This window comes from Mixophyes fleayi, chromosome 6, assembly GCF_038048845.1.
Source record: "Mixophyes fleayi isolate aMixFle1 chromosome 6, aMixFle1.hap1, whole genome shotgun sequence".
In the NCBI taxonomy this organism is placed as follows: Eukaryota; Metazoa; Chordata; class Amphibia; order Anura; family Limnodynastidae; genus Mixophyes; species Mixophyes fleayi.
Genome location: NC_134407.1, coordinates 19,590,978 through 19,608,667, shown reverse-complemented (window position 1 = coordinate 19,608,667; position 17,690 = coordinate 19,590,978). Strand labels below are relative to the sequence as shown.

At 44.2% G+C, this 17,690-nt stretch overlaps 1 protein-coding gene across 1 annotated transcript in view; it reads left to right on the top strand.

The window, feature by feature from the left end:
* The first annotated feature begins 12,845 nt into the window (after positions 1 to 12,845).
* The window catches only part of CPN1 (carboxypeptidase N subunit 1), a 31,229-nt gene continuing 26,384 nt past the window's right edge, over positions 12,846 to 17,690 (top strand). The window contains exons 1-2 of the mRNA XM_075215967.1: positions 12,846 to 13,246; positions 15,375 to 15,571. Coding sequence (XP_075072068.1) covers positions 13,024 to 13,246; positions 15,375 to 15,571 — 420 coding nt within the window. The 5' untranslated portion in view covers positions 12,846 to 13,023. The remainder of the gene's footprint in view (positions 13,247 to 15,374; positions 15,572 to 17,690) is intronic.

The window sequence follows — 17,690 nt, the reverse complement described above, 5'->3', positions numbered from 1 at the left end:
GTTAATTTAGTGTATCATTTAGTATATCATCAAGGGACAGTCAGACGGTGGTTCCCTCTCATCTTCAGGTTGTGAGTCAACTTTTTAGTAAATAGATGCAGATCTTATTCCCATCCAAGGCTGGTGAATCTGAATCCCGGTGAGAATGACAGACCTTTATTAAGTACGTTCATGTGTTCTATTCTCAAGGTTCTTTCAGATAAGTTAATGATCCTTCACATGGATTGTTTGTTTAGTTCCGGTTCCATTTGTAGGTCTTAAGAAGGAAATACGGCCACTCCTGGGAGAGGGAGCAGGTGTGGCTATTGCAGGGAGAGCCGCTGGGGCAAGAATGGGGGAGAGCTGGCAAATTTTAACCCAGGGGGCAAGACTGGACTACAACAGCCTATAAGGAACATTTTAAAGGAAAAAAAATGCCAGTGACCTAGCCCACTATGGGACTGGACTGGGGAGCAAATGCCCCAGGCTAATGGGAGTTTAACAATACACATGACGGGCATTTTCAGCTCCTGACCCACTAGAACCTTAATCCGTCACAGGAAGTGGGTAATGTTGGCTCCTTTTCTGCTTATCAGAGTCACATAAAAACAGCACCGGCTACTGAGTCTCGTTTGGCCTGAACAAGCAGTACGTCTATCAACGACTTGCCCAGGCCACATTCTCTTTCCTTCCAGGAGGCTGTTGGCAGCGGGAAAACACAATGTAGACATAAGTTATTGGCACTGCCGTAACCCTCCTAGTAAGGGGTCCTCGGACAGCTACTTTACAGACCGTGGAAGATGGAAGTTACAAGCAGTGTTGGATACATGCATCTTGTACCCACAGGTATTAACTATGTGGCCAAACATTGTACCAGGTAATGCCCATATTCCAGGGCCTGATCATCTATTATACAACCTAGGCTCAAGCATAGGGCCCAAATGGCTCTGAGGGGCCCAGATTGCCTTAAATCATAGTTATGTGTTATTTCTTAAAAGCAGAAGGGAGTAAGGGGGCCCCGTGGGGATCTTAATCAGGCTTTACCACATTTTCATTTATATGCAGCAAATACCGGTGCTATAGGCTTTGCCTAGGGGATGTGTGGCCCAGGAGACTAGAAAGCTATCTAGTATTGCGGCCTACTAATAGGTCAATTTATTTGTGTGTAATGCCCGTTTTCCCCCCACCTATAGAATAGCAAAACAGGTCAGGGCCCAGGTAATTTGTACCCACCGTCTCACTCATAGTACCCCTGATTGTAAGCAGCAATGCCATCATTAGCTATAAGCCCAGCAGTGCCCCAAACACATTGCGCCAACACACATTATGGATAATCAGTCATGCTGTAGTGTTATGAATTCTGCATCACTGGTACCTGCAGTTTACAGCACTAAACTAAGTTGACGATTAATCTCTCCTTCTCCCATGAAGCACCCACCCTTCCACCCCACCAGCCACTAAAATACTGTGTGGAATGTCCCAAAAAACTGCAGCAGCTGAACCTCCTCCCTCTTGTATGCTATTCTGCTGCCCCCTGGCTGCTGCTTCAGGAACTGCCAGTACGTGACACGTGTAGCAGCAGCAGAGATAAGACACACTGCTGGGGAAATGCAGCAGAGCAGGGCCATAACTAGGGCTGTGCGACAGGGGCGATCGCCCAGGGCAAAACGTTGAAGGGGGGCGCAATTTAGGAATATTTTAGGTTAATTTGGTTAAAATTGAGGGCTAGGGGGGCGGCATTTGTCTTTCTCGCCCAGGGCGCTAGAATTCTAAGTTACGGCTCTGCAGCAGAGGGTAGGTGTCAGGAACAGGGATATCACGGAGCCGGCAGCTGCAGGTGACAGAGCCTCTGTGTCGGCAGTTGTCGGTGAATCTGACCTGTGGAAGGATTGAGAGGAGGAAGTTTATGCTTTAACACATTGTGACAACTTCTGACCGTATACTTGTTACACCAATAATATTGTGCCCAGAGGTGCCAGTCTGCTTGCACCTACCTGTGTACAGTGGGGAAGAGACACATAATAGGAATATTTTGTATGCAACTGCTCTGATCACACTTCCAACCAATCCAAGTCCTGGCTGATTACTGAGGGGCTTGGAGCACCTCAGATTGGCTGGACACAGCCAGATAACACGCCCCTGCGGTGTTATAGAAGCTGCGAGAGGTACAGCCATGACCTGTAAGCGTGATACATAGAGAGACCAGGGAATTGAGGCTGGGGTCTGCCGGGGGTTATATATTATTTTGCAATTAGGCACTTTTTTTTTAGACTTGTAAAATTAAAATGATAACATGTTATGCAAAAGTAGTGATACAGAGAGGTACACTGGTATTTGCATTTTCTTGCAGTTATGTGGGGTTTTCAGTACTGCATGGGTGGCAAATAGAGAAGACAGAGATTTGAAGCATAAATTGGGCAGTGATCTTACACCCCAGGGCCACCCTCTGTCCTCCTACTACTACTCACATGAGTTCATTACAACCGCTGCGTTGCTTTTCACTTAAATATGGTAATTTTCTGTCCAATAGATCTTTTATTGTAAAGAACATTTTTTACATTAGCAGATGCTAACTAAGGTTAAATATAAACTTTAACAGAAATCCGATGGAAAGTGTCCATATTGCATTACTGAATACAAAACAAAGCTGACTGGTAGAGCCAAGTAGTGTGACTCATCCTTGCTCTGCTTCCCCCTCTCGGAGCAGAGCTGCGCCCCTCCTCCTCCTCCTTCCATTCTGTCAGCCCATTAAATTGAGTCCTATTTCTCTATGCAAAATCATATAATTTGTGGAAACAGCAAATGTCTGTGTGTGTGTATTCTCCCAAAAATTATAAAAAGAAATATCAAACAGTGGTTTAAGCTTTTGCCTTTGGAGGACCACTAAACCGACACAAGTTCTAGCAATGACATTCACAAATTCATATGTAAAGGTCCCATATGTGACATAACTTGAGATGTTGGACATTCTGTAGACATTTGCTGTGCAGCTGAGAACAATCTATTGTTCTCTATTATCAGCTATTTCCTGCAAAAGGTGTAGAAAAGTGCCTGGGTACAGATTTCTTCAATGGAATCGATGTCAGGAAGTCTGCTGTGTATAGGAAATTCCCTATTATCATAACTTCTCAAATATATTCAGTTATGACCAGGGTGGATTATGACCAGGGTGGATATGTGTCGCCAGCAATATAGGGCATTTGTTCCATTATCGCAGCGTCTGTGGCTTCTAATATCATAGGCAAACTGAAGGGGGGTTTCTTAGTGCCGGAAAACCCCCTCCAAACCTGGAGCACTATATATTTGAGGTGGCTGGACCCTGCCCCCGCTTCACACGGCTCTTCTTGAAAAGGGAGAGCTGCGTGCACCTAACAGTAGTGCACGCAGCATTGTCCATGTATATTATAGGGATAGGAAGAGTTGGAGAGCAGCCAAGCACTGTCTAAAATTATAGCTACGCCCCCATGTATGTTGGTCACGCCCACTGGAGGCGTGGTGTGGAAAACCCCCTCTACAAATCCTGCGTTTGCCCCTGAATATGGTTGGAACATTGTCGTGTGGTTATCTTGAGGGCTCACTACCAGACCCCAGTGTCAGCCATTGCGTCATCTTGCCCGTCCTGTCCTACTGTAATTTAACAATTATTTGCAATTTCTGTTTACACTTTTATCCATCTACATCAGGCCTGTCCAACCTGCGGCCCTCTAGATGTTGTGAAACTACAAGTCCCAGCATGCCCTTCCAGCTATCAACTGGTTGTCTACCGGCAAAGCATGCTGGAGCTTGTAGTTTCACAACACCTGGAGGGCCGCAGGTTGGACAGGCCTGATCTACATGCAACCGATATCTTGAATTTGTAATTGAGAAACAGAGGGGAACACAAAAAATCAAACCAAAAGAGACTGCCACACAATAATCAAATGGGAATATATTTATCTTTATTCGATCACACTGAATATTTGTGAGTAAATTATACAAAATCAAACAAAACTGTAAAGGGCCGTAAAAAAAATATATCAAGAGATAGATGTTAGTGATAGTGAAAGAAATACTATATAAATAAATGTAAATACTAAATAATAGCAAGCAACGCCTAGAGAGAGTCTCAACCTAGCCAATAAGCCAAACAGTAATGAATATCCTGGATATTGGAGGTGTTGCTGCCCATAGCAACCATTCAAATTCTAGATACCATGTTCTAGAATGTACTAGATAAATTATAGCTGGAATCTGATTGGTTTGATAAAACTACCCCACACACTGCTGAGCTATTGTTGCTGTTTCTAACATTTCCTCTTAGGATCACAATATTTACTCAATCTTATATTAGATCATTAGATAACAGCTATGTGATAATCAAATATACAAACCGCTAATGTGCTAATTCTGACTAGAAACTAAAGCTCAGTAAATCTCTCCTAATTATGTGCACGGTCCATTAGAAGCCCTGACACACTCCCATTATACAGGAGACTTCTAAGTCCTCTCTCTTTCTCTGGAAGTGGTTCATTAACCTGTTGACAAAACGGCTTCATTTCTAAAGTTTACATGTTTGTTTACTTATTATTCTGTTCATTCAGAACAATGCATTGGAGGCCATGAGCTCACTGAGGATTATACTATAGTTTTAGCTGTGTGGGTGCTGGTGATTTTGTTAATTAGTTTTCCCACAGAACAAAGAAAAAACATTCTGGCCAGAGATCAAAGCCTCAGGGTTCTGAGAAAGAATTTAGCTCCTCTGCTGAACACCAAAGAGAGGAGACCAGTGCTTTCATCGTGTCATTCAATCCCGCGCTAGCATGTGTTTACAGTCTTTCCGTAGTATGACTTGCGTCCATTGTCTTTTCCTGCCAGCGCTGCCCTTCATATGAGCTAAGTCTAGGTAGTAGTATGTCTAAGAGGATCCTTTCATCTCAACGCTATGTTTGGGAGTTTCCCCACTCAGATCATTCTGCAGTCAATAAGTGACCAAAGTTGAGTTTTATTCCTTAACGGTTATTTATATAGCGTCTACATATTACGCAGAGCTGTACAGAGAATATTTTATCATTCACAGAAGTCCCTACGTCAGAGGAGCTTACAATCTATATTCCACACGAACACACACTAGGATTAATTTCAAATGAAGCCATTGACCTACCAGTATATCTTTGGAGTGTGTTAGGAAACCGTGTTCACTGGCGTATAGTCCATTTCTGTGCATATGCAAAGCAATTTAACGTAAAATACGTCACGCATCGCCATTTATATTCCTTAATGAATCAGGCCCATTGTGTAAAATTATATTAACATTTCTTGGGTTTTTTTTGTTTTTTTAGGTGGAATATAAAACGTTTTCAGCTCCGTAGTTACATAACCATATAGAAGTGGATGATTAGTAGCGGAATAATTAAAGCCAGTAACATAGTACAGATGTGATTGTTTTCTATTGTATTGGTCAACTAAAGAAACATACTCATTGAAAAAAATTATAATAATATAATTGACCTGCTCTCCAAAACAATGTCAATCTGGCCAAGACTGACGGATCTTTCTCATGAACATTCCAAGTATGAAAGAAAAGAGATTGTTTCTGAAATTACCAATTATAAACTATGAGTGCAGTGTCGGTGTATGTGCTCATTTATACAAGCAGAACACAGAGGCCAGGAGCTTGGCTATGCACACAGTAACACACTGTTACTAAACTGAAGAACAGACATAAAGCTCCAGAAACATATTGGTAGGTTAATTGGCTTCTATTAAAATTGACAAGTAACATGTATTACAGCAGGCTGCACAACAGTGCCGTAAAACATCACAGTGGTGAAACATGGTATTGCAGTGTGTGTCTATATTAGGGAATTTAGACTGTAAGCTCCAATGGGGCAGGGACTGATGTGAGTGAGTTCTCTGTACAGCGCTGCGGAATTAGTGGCGCTTATATAAATAAATGATGATGATGATGATTGCAGGCATGATGAACAATGTGCATCTGGCAGAACCAGATCACAATATCAAACAATTAGCATCAATCTCTCCACCACCTTGGACCACAATAAGAGATACCCTTTGGCCAACCATTTGGACCTCCACCATCTACATAATACATTAGATCCCTTCCTCATGGAACCAGGTAGAACAACAGTAGGTCGCCCGGATACTACACAAACCTACAAGGACACCCAGGGCCGCCATCAGGGGGGTACTGTTGTACCGGGCCTGGGCTCACCAGGGGGCCCGGTACAACAGCTCAGCACAGACTTACCTGGGACCGTGACAGCCAGGTACCAGGATCCGATCGCAGGGGTGGAGGATTCATTCCCCCTGCGATCATGTGCTCTGCCTGTGACAGATCACATGATCGCAGAGGGAATGATTCCTCCACCCCTGCGATCGGATCCTGGTGCCTGGCTGTCACTGTGACAGCCAGGCTGAAGACAGAATAGCGGAGACCAGCGGCGGGCCCCAGGTAAGTATGTGTTGCTCATGGGGGGGCGCTCATGGGGGGGTGGGGGGCCCGGGTGGCACGGGGGCCCGTACTGGGCCCGATTTTTTCTGAAGGCGGCCCTGAGGACACCTCTCCCCCTGCTGCAACACTGCTCTCTCAATGTTCTATTCACACATGTAGACAACACTGCTGATATCCCACCTAGGATACAAACCTGATCTGGGAGCTGAGGACATGGCTGGCCAGTATTAGCTAGTCCTAGCACCATACCTTCCAACACTGAAGGATTTCTAAGCGGGACAGTGGACTTAAGGGGGGCGTGCCTGCGTCAGCACAGGGGCGTGTCTATGGCATCAGGGGGCGTGTGTGCATCACCACAGGGGCGTGTCTATGGCATAATGGGGGCGTGTCTGTGCTTCATGGAGGAGTGAAGCCATTCTTTAAGCAGCTGTCTCGGGCTCCGACCCCCGGCGTGCGTTCCACACATACCTCACAAATTGGCCAAAAGCGGGATATCGCTGTCCCGATCGGGATGGAGGGACAGAGGCCTCAAATCAGGGCTGTCCCACCTAAATTGTCTGTCTGTGTGTGTGTGTAAGGGAATTTAGACTGTAAGCCCCAATGGGGCAGGGACTGATGTAAGTGAGTTCTCTGTACAGCGCTGCGGAATTAGTGGCGCTATATAAATAGATGATGATGATAATGATGTAGCACAACCACTTCAGTCAGGTGGACTCTAGGGGAAGAGAAACGCCCAACATGGTAGAAGAAGCTATATTTCTTACCTTTCTAAAAAGCTAAAGAAAACTATTGAAACACTTCCCAATTCCCACTACAAGTGTAGCAATGATCTGTAAATATTCATATTACAATAAGTAAAACTCTTATGGAGGAATTTTCTCAAAATGAATAGGGCGTCTCCTATGTACTTATTTAAAAAATGGAAGTAATAAAAAAACTTGCTGTAAAGCTTACAAAGGACATGCGTCTTTTAAGCTGGTTATACCATATATTACTTTTATTTGTATCTTGCGACTTGATAAAAAATATAGTTTACCGTTAGCGCTGCAGAGAAACCGATGAGTTGTTTTGCAACCACAAGGTGATAGATAAATGAATACAAGTGTTTTCAAATCATTATTATCAATTAGTGGATATGAATAACACATAGGGCCTGATTCATTAAGGAAAGAAAGTAAAAACATGAGTAAGTTTTCTCTGGACAAAACCATGTTACAATACACGGGGTGCAAATTAGTTTATTATTTTCCACGTAAGGAAAGTACTGGCTGGTTTTTCATGTAGCACACAAATAATTGATAGCTTTATTTTTACACTGAAATGTAAAGTTGATCTAGGACATTCCCAACCCCAAATATAAATCTGTCCCCACATTTTAAATTTACCTCCCCCTCCAATGCAACATGGTTTTGCCAAGGTGCAAAGTTACTCCTTTTTTTTTTTTGCTTTACTTTCCTTAATGAATCAGGCCCATCATGTACATCTTTAATTTTGGGGAAAAATATCCTGCAGTTCAAATGTGCTGCAATTTATGTGAATATTTTATTATTTTATAACAATAGAAGACCTTGTGCCAGGGGTTATGCTGACTGTGGCAACGCATGATTTAAATCATGCGTTGCCACAGTAGAAATGTATCACACAATGTAGAATCAATCTCCTGACCAAAATGTTTACAGAACTCAAAGTATAAAACAACTGAACTATATATATTTATAATACTTTACTTAACTTTACCTGTTTTACTAGCGTAAAAGCCAGTGGCGGATCCAGGGGGGGGCGATCGCTCCCCCCTAGCAGGGGCTTGCTGCAGGCGGCTGCACAATATGTGCAGGTCCGCTCGGCAGTGACAGTGTGCTGCCCGGCTGCTCTGATTGTGTTTAAGACACAATCAGAGCAGCCGGGCAGCACATTGTCACTGCCGAGCGGACCTGCACATATTGTGCAGCCGCCGGCAGCCTTGAAGTCAAAAAGGGGGCGGGGCCTAAATCGCTCCCCCTAAATCGCCTCGGGTAGGATACATTTCTAGATCCGCCCCTGGTAAAAGGTCTGCCAAAAAATCTAAGTGAGCCGCTACCTTTTGGCGTTTGTACTTACACTGCGTTGTGGTAGCATATTTTGGAGCACTGCTAGTTCCCTTGTTATGTTTAAGAGAATCTGAAACTACACAGCGATCTTTAAAACAATGATAGAAACGCAAGTGAAAATACACATCAAATGCGTTTTAAACGCTTGTGCATTTCTTAACTAGGGTTAAAATAAATCATCTGAAACACCAATTGTAACATGGCCTAAGGCAGGGTACATACTGTACAAAATTTCTCCCGATGCGATATTCACAGGGGGGGTGAAAGTACCCTCAGAGTTCTTTTGTGAAAGAACTGCCCCTATACCGACAGAGGAAGCGTCCACCTCAGGAAAAAATGTCTGAAGCTGATCAGGTTGCCTTAGGATGGGGGCAGCTGCGAAAGCCTCCTTCAAAACTTTAAAAGCCGAAATTGCCTCCTGAGACCAGTTCTTGACCTGTCCGCCTTTACAGGTAAGAGAGTGAATGGAAGCAATTAAGGGATTTTTTTGTAATGAACTGTCGGTAGTAGTTACAGAAACCGATGAACCTTTGGGTGGCTTTAAGCCCAAAAGGTTGAGGCTAATTGAGAATGGCTTCTATTTTCTTGGGATCCATCTGAAGACCTTTGCCAGAGACCAAGTACCCGAGGAAAAGTACCTGAGCGTGTTCAAATAAGCATTTTTCAAGCTTACAATATAGGTGATTATTTCGGAGGCGGGACAGAACTACCTTGACATGTTCTCGGTGCAAGGAAAGGTCTTGAGAAAAGATCAAGATGTCGTTGAGGTAGACAACTACGGTTTGGTACAGCAAATCTCTAGAAATCTCATTAATGAATTCCTGGAAAACCGCCTGGGCATTACAGAGCACAAAGAGCATAACAAGGTATTCGTAGTGCCTGTCTCTAGTGTTAAAGGCGGTCTTCCACTCGTCGCCTTGACGAATCCGAATCAGGTTATACGCTCCCGAGGTCCAATTTGGTAAAAACCTGGGCTCCACGGATGCAGTCAAAGAGCTCAAATATGAGGGGAAGCGGGTAATGGTTCTTTACGGTTATCTCATTCAACTTACGGTAATCAATGCATCTTTCTTTTTAGCAAAAAAGAATCCTGCTCCCACGGGAGAAGATTTGCGGATAAAACCGCGTCCAAGATTTTCAGAGATATAGCTGGCCATGGCTTGAGACCCTGGCAATGAGAGAGGAAACACTCTAGCCCTAGGAATGCTCTTACCAGGAATAAGATTGATGGGGCAGTCCCAGGGTTGGTGGGGTGGTAGCGTCTCAGCAGCAGCCTTGCTAAAAACATCCAAGAATTCAGCATAAACTTCAGAAAGAACTAGCTGCGGAGAGGGTGCAAGACAAGGAACTGAAGATTTGAGAGGAAATATCGATGACAGACATTGATGCTTGCAGATGGCAACCCAGGAGATAACTTGAGCATGGAGCCAATCAAACTGAGGTGAATGAGCCCTGAGCCAGGGTAGGCCTAGAATCACCGGATTGACAGACTGAGGAAGAATTAGGAAACGTATCCATTCAGAGTATAGAGCTCCTACCAACAGCCGAAGAGGACTGGTAATGCGACTGATGGAACCATTAGCGACATGGTTGCCATCTATTGCAGTTAGTGCCAACTAACTAAGTGGAGAGATGGAGCCTGGTGACCAGCTTGGAGGATATGAAGTTTAAAGCGGATCCAGAGTCCACAAAATCTGATAGATGTTAGGGACCATTGGGAGAAAAAAGAACTATCGGCATGAGAAATTCAGAATCCTCCATGGAGTAGGGGGTAAGAAATTTGGATCCTAGGATGGACCCCCTCATACTGTCTAGGAAGGGGCTTTTCCCGGTCTCTTGGAGTAAGTGGAGAGGATGTGACCCGGTTCTCCACAATAGAATCAGAGATGGTTGTCGATGCGTTTGTCACGTTCCTCCTGAGAAAGGCGAAAGCGCCCTAATTGCATAGGTTCCTCCAGAGCTGATATAAGAGACTGAAACTGTGAAGCCAAACGAGGAAAGGAGCAACGAGAAAGATCTCGCTACTGAGTATGCTCCCTGTGGCAGATATCCACCTTGATACAAAGGAAAATTAGGTTTTCAAGGGTGGAAGGTAGTTCACGGGAGGCTAAGTCATCTTTGATGCACTCATTCAGCCCCTGCCAAAAGGTAGCTACTAAGGCTTCATTATTTTAGCGAAGTTCTACGGCTAAGGTACGAAATTGCACCGCATACTGCCCAGCAGATAAAGATCCTTGGCGAAGAGTCAGTAACCCAGAGGCGGTGGAAGACACCCAATGGAAATTACAAGAAAACGGTAGAATTCTGGAGCATGGAATCATCCTTCTCCCAGAGAGGAGAGGCCCAAGCCAGGGCTTGACCAGAGAGGAGAGAAATGATATACGCTACTTTAGTGCGTTCAGAAGCAAAATTCTTGTGAGCAGTTCAAACTGGATGGTGCATTGATTAAGAAATCCCCGTCATTTCTTAGGAACACCATCAAACTTCTCAGGTGGAGGAATATGTAACCCATGGGACATGGAAGTACTGGGTTTGGCCGTGGTGGCGGCAGATGATACAGTAACCGCTGAAACTGCTTGGTTTGCTGGTAGAGACCCCTGGATGGTGTCCAGATGAGACATGACCCCCTGGAGTAATTGCAGAAGCTGAGCTTGATTAGTCTCTTGCTGGTCCACCCGCTGGGCCAAATGGAGCAAAAGATCTCGCGCAGAGGGTTCCTCCTGACCACTCATCATCTATGTTTTTGGACAGAGTATACTGTTACGACTGTGAGGAAAGTCACTAGCCGGTATTAACACAGCTGAGCAGGGAGAGCGGAGTCTAACACACCCCCGGTATTCACCAGGGACCCCCATAAGATAGTTTGGGCTTCGCTGCAAGTAAGTACACAGGTCGCAGTTCTTCAAGACAGCCACCAACGCAGTGACAGAAGAAGACAAGAGTGGTCAGGTAATCCGGGTCAGAACCAGCCAGGCGGAGAAGTACACAGGGATAATCCGAAGAATAGTCAAACAAGACAAACGGTAGCAACGGAACAAGTAGCAAGGAAACAGAAGCAGAATCCAAAAGGAGGGTCAGGAAGTAGTCGGGTCAACAACAAGGTACAACTGGATACTGGAACAAATGCTGAAGTGGAGTGAACCAAATACTCTGGCACCCTAAAAGCAGCAAGGTGTCCCCTGATTAGTGGGGGTGAATTTGGCAGTCTGGTACGCTGACCACCGACAGGAGAGCTGCAGAGTGTCCTGTTGCTTAGCAACAAGACGCAAAGTCTATTGCGTAAGTGCACACAGCATGGCCGGAGTACAAGGAAGCATCCCGTTAGGAGGCAAAGGAACTCGACGTGTGGGGAGCGACAGGCGGCCGTCTCCTTCACACGCAGGCAGTGCGGAGACGGCGTCTGACACCTATCTTCCCTTTATGTCTCCTGTCAGTCTCCCCTTCTCCCTTAGATTGTAAGCTCCCTTGAGCAGGGTCCTCTATCCTCATGTTCTCTTCCTCCTGGTTACCTTTGCCCCCGACCCCCCCCCCCTCTATTCTTCTTTTTCATCACTTTACTCCTGTCGCTGTCGCTCCTCATCTCCCTAATCTTTACATCCTTCATTGCCCTGATCCTGTTAGTGGTGCCCACACTAGCAGGCGCAGGTTCAGGCACCTTTCTTCTCTCCTCACCTCCTTGCCCACTCTATCTGTGTTGTGTGCTCATTTAACAATGATAAATGTCCCAAATTTTCCATTCTATTGCACATCAAACATGAATCCTGACTGCATCGTATCCAATCCTCTCATAGTCCAAATATATCCTTTTATGGTTCTTACCACCTCCATGATTTGGTTTGTGTGGTACGGGAATATAAACTGGAAATTGCATGCTGTGAGGAGTAGTAGTTGGTTAAGAGGGAGATTGTAACATCGAATAGAGAAGAGAACTTTGTGTCTGTTTAAAAGAGAAGTGTAAAAAGTTCACAAACAGGTCTGTACCCAACATACACTGATGTTATGTTTCATTTTACAGAAGCAAGTGTCAAACTTAGTGTTGTCAAGTGCTGAAGTGAATGAACAGGTTACAAAGGATTGGACACATACAGGTACACCCAGTTATTGGAAGATCTGCTTTCCCAGAACACATACGTGACTCTTTTTAAATAAATATTAATGAGTCTGTTTGTCTTCTGGTTAATAAATGAGCGGAGGTCAGGGCAGGCTTGCTTACCTGGTGGGGGTATGGGGGCTGTATGGAGGAGGGCTGGGGGGGGGAGAGGGGCTTTGGCAAACAAACGTTAGCACTGCAGTCTGTAGGATGCTGTGCAGGGAGGGATTCTGCAAAAGTAAAGTTTTTCTCCCTCCTGCACAGTCCACCTCACATAACTTCCATCCACTGGGCTTGCAGTGGGCTGGCACTGCTCTGTGAAACTGGAGCAGGCTGGATGCAGTTCACACTTGTAGGGAGAAGGAGCAGAAGGGCTGTGTGACTTATATGTGGGAACTTAGGGAAAGGCTGGAAGAATGAACGGGAAACTATGGTCTATCCTTCAACTTTTCCTCCTGTGCAAGGTGGCACTCTCAGTCAACTTTAACTACCACCGGTACGATGAGCTGATCCAAGCCCTCTACGACGTGCACAGCGCCTGCCCTTATATCACCAGAATCTACAGCATTGGGAGAAGTCACCAACAGAGGCATCTATATGTCATTGAATTCAGTGATCACCCTGGGAGCCATGAACTGTGTAAGTATATCCTGATGTCATGGCGAACCAATCTCACACGTAATAATAGAATATACCCCTTAGGAAAGCAAGGGGCAAAAACTGATTTAGTTTGTAAACAGTCATTTAAATGACACTATGCTGCTGTCTGTTGTATGTATATGCGATGACCTATACACACACACATTGTATGTACACACACATTCTTCTGTGTGTATGTATGTGTGTGTATATATATATATATATATATATATATATATATATATATATATATATATATATATATATATATATATATATATATATACACAAACAGTTTAGATACAAAAGTTTTGATTGTGGGATTCATTTACAGAAGAAAAGTTTGAATGAAAATCTCAGCAGTTCTGACATATGTTTCCTATTCAAATACACAGTCCTGCAATTTTCAGCTGTATTTGAGGTTGACAAATCACTTTTTCCCCCCAGCTACAGAATTGCATATGCAAATATAATATAATCTTTTGCAGTCGTTGCTTACATTGTAGCGAGTATTATTAATTATTATTAATATTTATTTATAGGGCGCCACTAGGTGTCCGTAGCGCCATACAGGGACAGACAGAAACACGGTACAGTAGAAATACTGCTTGTATTAGGAAATTACATGTACAGTTTTCTTTTAATCTGGTTTCTATAAGTTAACATGGCAAAGTGCATATGGAAAGTGAGTATTATTGGTCAGTGTGGTGGGGTGTTTTCTAACCAGCATTACAGAATGACACGTTCTGTACTGCATGGAACTAAGCATTGTATATCAGTATTTGTTTTATCAGTAGCAGTGTGAACTTCTTGTTGTTGTTCACTAATGAATGTTGTGTTTCTTAGTTTGGAGTCTGTATGATTACACATTTGTAAGTAGTATTATTGTACGTGGGAGTGAGCAGAGGTGAGACTTGTCACTCCAGCTGCTTCATTGTGTCTGTGCTCTGCGGATCAGTGACCCCATCACTTCACCAGGTAGAGATTAGTGCGGTGTATCCCAACCCCCCTCCTTCAGGGCTGGCTGGCAGATTATATCCCGGGTGGAGGCAGACTGTGCTCAGCAGCCTATTAGTCTTATTATTTTAAAGGACAAAAACTCCAGGTAGCCCAGTGATCCAGCCCAAAGTAGCCCACTATGGGACCGGCCTGTGGGCAATGCCCACTAGCCCTGCCATCATCCCCTGCCCTCTTTACCATACCAGGACACAGGGCACAGGTAAGGCGTAATTAGGGCTGTGCCCGAGGGGCAGCAAAAGCTAAAGGGGTGCAGGGAAATGAATCACGTTTCTTACTTGCCACAAGTGCTAGTCAGGGCTCTGGGCACACGTGAAGCAGATGGGATTTCATATCACCGTAAACAATTCTCTTTGGCCTAGGTATTGCTTTTATGTTATTATTTTTTCCATTTAATATTCCTTTTTTCATTCCAAGTCTATAACCTTTTTATTTCATAGGGAAAATAATGTGAGGGTGTGTGGACAGAGGGACGTAATTATGTGCGGTGCGTAAGTGTAGCAAAACATTTGTGGCATAATCTGTTTTAAATTATAGTTCAATATGACAACAGCTCATACCGCAGTAGATTTACTCAGTAATCCTCCAGATTGTAGAACCTCATGAGCAGGACCCTCCCACCTCTTTGTTTCCATGTCCTGACTTATTTTATCTACTTTGTAAGGCCCTGTTTTTTGAATGCTCTGTGTTCCCCACGTTCTGGTGCAGCGGGCACCGTGGCGCTCTGTGTTCCCCACGGTCTGGTGCAGCGGGCACCGTGGCGCTCTGTTTCCCGGCGCTGTGTGCACCATGGCGCTCTGTTTTCCCCCTCGGTCTGGTGCTGAGGGCACAATGGCGCTCTGTTTTCCCCCTCGGTCTGGCGCTGTGGGCACCGTGGCGCTATGTTTTCCCCCTCGGTCTGGCACTGAGGGCACAATGGCGCTCTGTTTTCCCCATGGTCTGGTGCTGCGGGTACCGTGGCGCTCTGTTTTCCCTCTCGGTCTAGCGCTGCGGGCACCGTGGTGCCTTACAAATAAATGCTAATAAATAATAATGTGTAATATTCTACTAAAACTCATTTTGCGGGGGACAGTGGATATGCAAACTGAAATATTTTCTTTTTTCTACCTAGTGGAGCCAGAATTTAAATATGTGGCAAACATGCATGGTAACGAGATCCTGGGCAGGGAATTACTCATCCAGCTTTCTGAGTTTCTATGCGAGGAATATCGGAATGGCAATGAGAGGATAATCAGCCTGATCCAGAACACGAGGATACATATCATGCCTTCTATGAATCCGGATGGATACGAAGTTGCGGCAGACCAGGTACCACAGCGATCTCTATCTATCACCCACTACAGGATTTACGTACTGCTGGTACCTTACTGTGCATTGTGGGATTTATACAGCTGCCAAAATGCTTCAAGTTAGGGAAGTCACTGTAACTGCAATACAACAAGACAAGCTTTATTCGTCTACCAATGTCTCTGAGTCCTTCCAGGTGTTGCACACCTGGCACTGTGTGTTTATGATCCCAAACCTCCAGTGGAGAATTAAAGCTACACTGGTCCTTGGGCAGTACTCAAGCTATGGGTCCCCAGCTCTCCATATACTTTATACTCAGTACATTTCTTGTTCCAAGTCTTTACAATATAAACAGCAAGAAAATCTCTCTGTTCATCTGAATATATAGTTCATGTTTTTGCCAAGAACATTAAGGTTGTTTAAGGTTGTCAGAGAAAAGTTGATTGGACAGAAGCTCCGGCCAATCAATTAATCTCAGGCAACTTCTGTCAGCGCTGTTTGTATTTAATGTTGTAAAGAGTTTAATGTCTGGAGAATTGTCTGTCGCAGGTGTCAGTGGCTGTGAGTATTTCTTGAACCATGGGGCTTGGTAACCCTGCACTTCTAGTTAAGACGGAGTAATTAGGTTTAAAAACCATGATTTACCTGCTTATGTAGGCGTGACTGAGCTAATGACTCGATAGACAAGGTGATAAAATGGGATGTGACCCTGAAACGAAGCCGCCAGGGGCATTGATCCCACCCACAATTCTTTAATTAATGAACTATTAAATGCGATGCGTTCAATGAGCGCTTTGCGCCATATACCGGAGTCTAGAGCTGACAAAGCAAAAGCACCAACTCAAGGCACTATATGGAAGATGTCCCCCCCCCAAAAGATGCTTCAAATGCAGCCACTCTGATGTCTCTCATTGGTAAATAATTCTGTGGGGCAGCACGGTGGCTCAGTGGTTAGCACTTCTGTCTTACGGCACTGGGGTCATGAGTTCAATTCCCGACCATGGCCTTATCTGTGAGGGTTTGTATGTTTTCCCTGTGTTTGCGTGGGTTTCCTCCAGGTGCTCTGGTTTCCTCCAACACTCCAAAAACATACTGGTAGTTTAATTGGCTGCTAACAAATTGACCCTAGTGTCTCTGTGTGTCTGTGTCTGTGTGTATGTATGTTAGGGAATTAAGACTGTAAGCTCCAATGGGGCAGGGACTGATGTGAGTGAGTTCTCTGTACAGCGCTGCAGAATTAGTGGTGCTAAATAAATGGTGATGATGATGATGATGTTTGCCACCCCAAAAATGACATCCTGTCATAGTATTATTGATTACATTAAGCTTTTATTCATTGTCCATTTCAATACATAAGGGAATAAACTCAAGTGATATTTCCAATGTGGGTGTTTTGAAATTAGTTCAGAAAAGTACCTGACTACCTGTTCTGTGATGTATTGTGTTTTTTTTTGTCACCAGTAATACACTTTATATAGTGTTACAGATTTGTACATAGAACTCCCCCCCCCTCCTCCCAGTGGAAGACTTAAAGACATGAATTAGCAATAGACATGGCTTATGTTAACAATAATATCACCAGCAGCAGCAGCTATTTATATAGCGCCACTGATTCCGCAGCGCTGTACAGAGAACTCATTCACTTCAGTCCCTGTCCCATTGGGGCTTACAGTCTAAATTCCCTAAAAAACACACACACACACACACACACACACACACACACACACACACACACACACACACACACACACACACACACACACACACACACACACACACACACACACACACACACACACACACACACACACACACACACACACACACACAGAGACTTAGGTCAATTTAATAGCAGCCAATCAACCTACCAGTATGTTTTTACAGTGTGGGAGGAAACCGGAGCACCGGGAGGAAACCCACGCAAACACGGGGAGCCCATACAAACAAAAATATGTTAAAAACAATAACAAAAAAAATCATTTGAAGTTATGTTATTCTGATTTTAATGTTGTACAAACTACATTATTTTTATGATACGGTATATTTAATCACTATCTTGGACTTTTTTTATTTTTAGAAGTTAAAAGTACATACACTACACTTTCATCTTCGGAGGCTTAGATCTACCAATGCGTTCTTT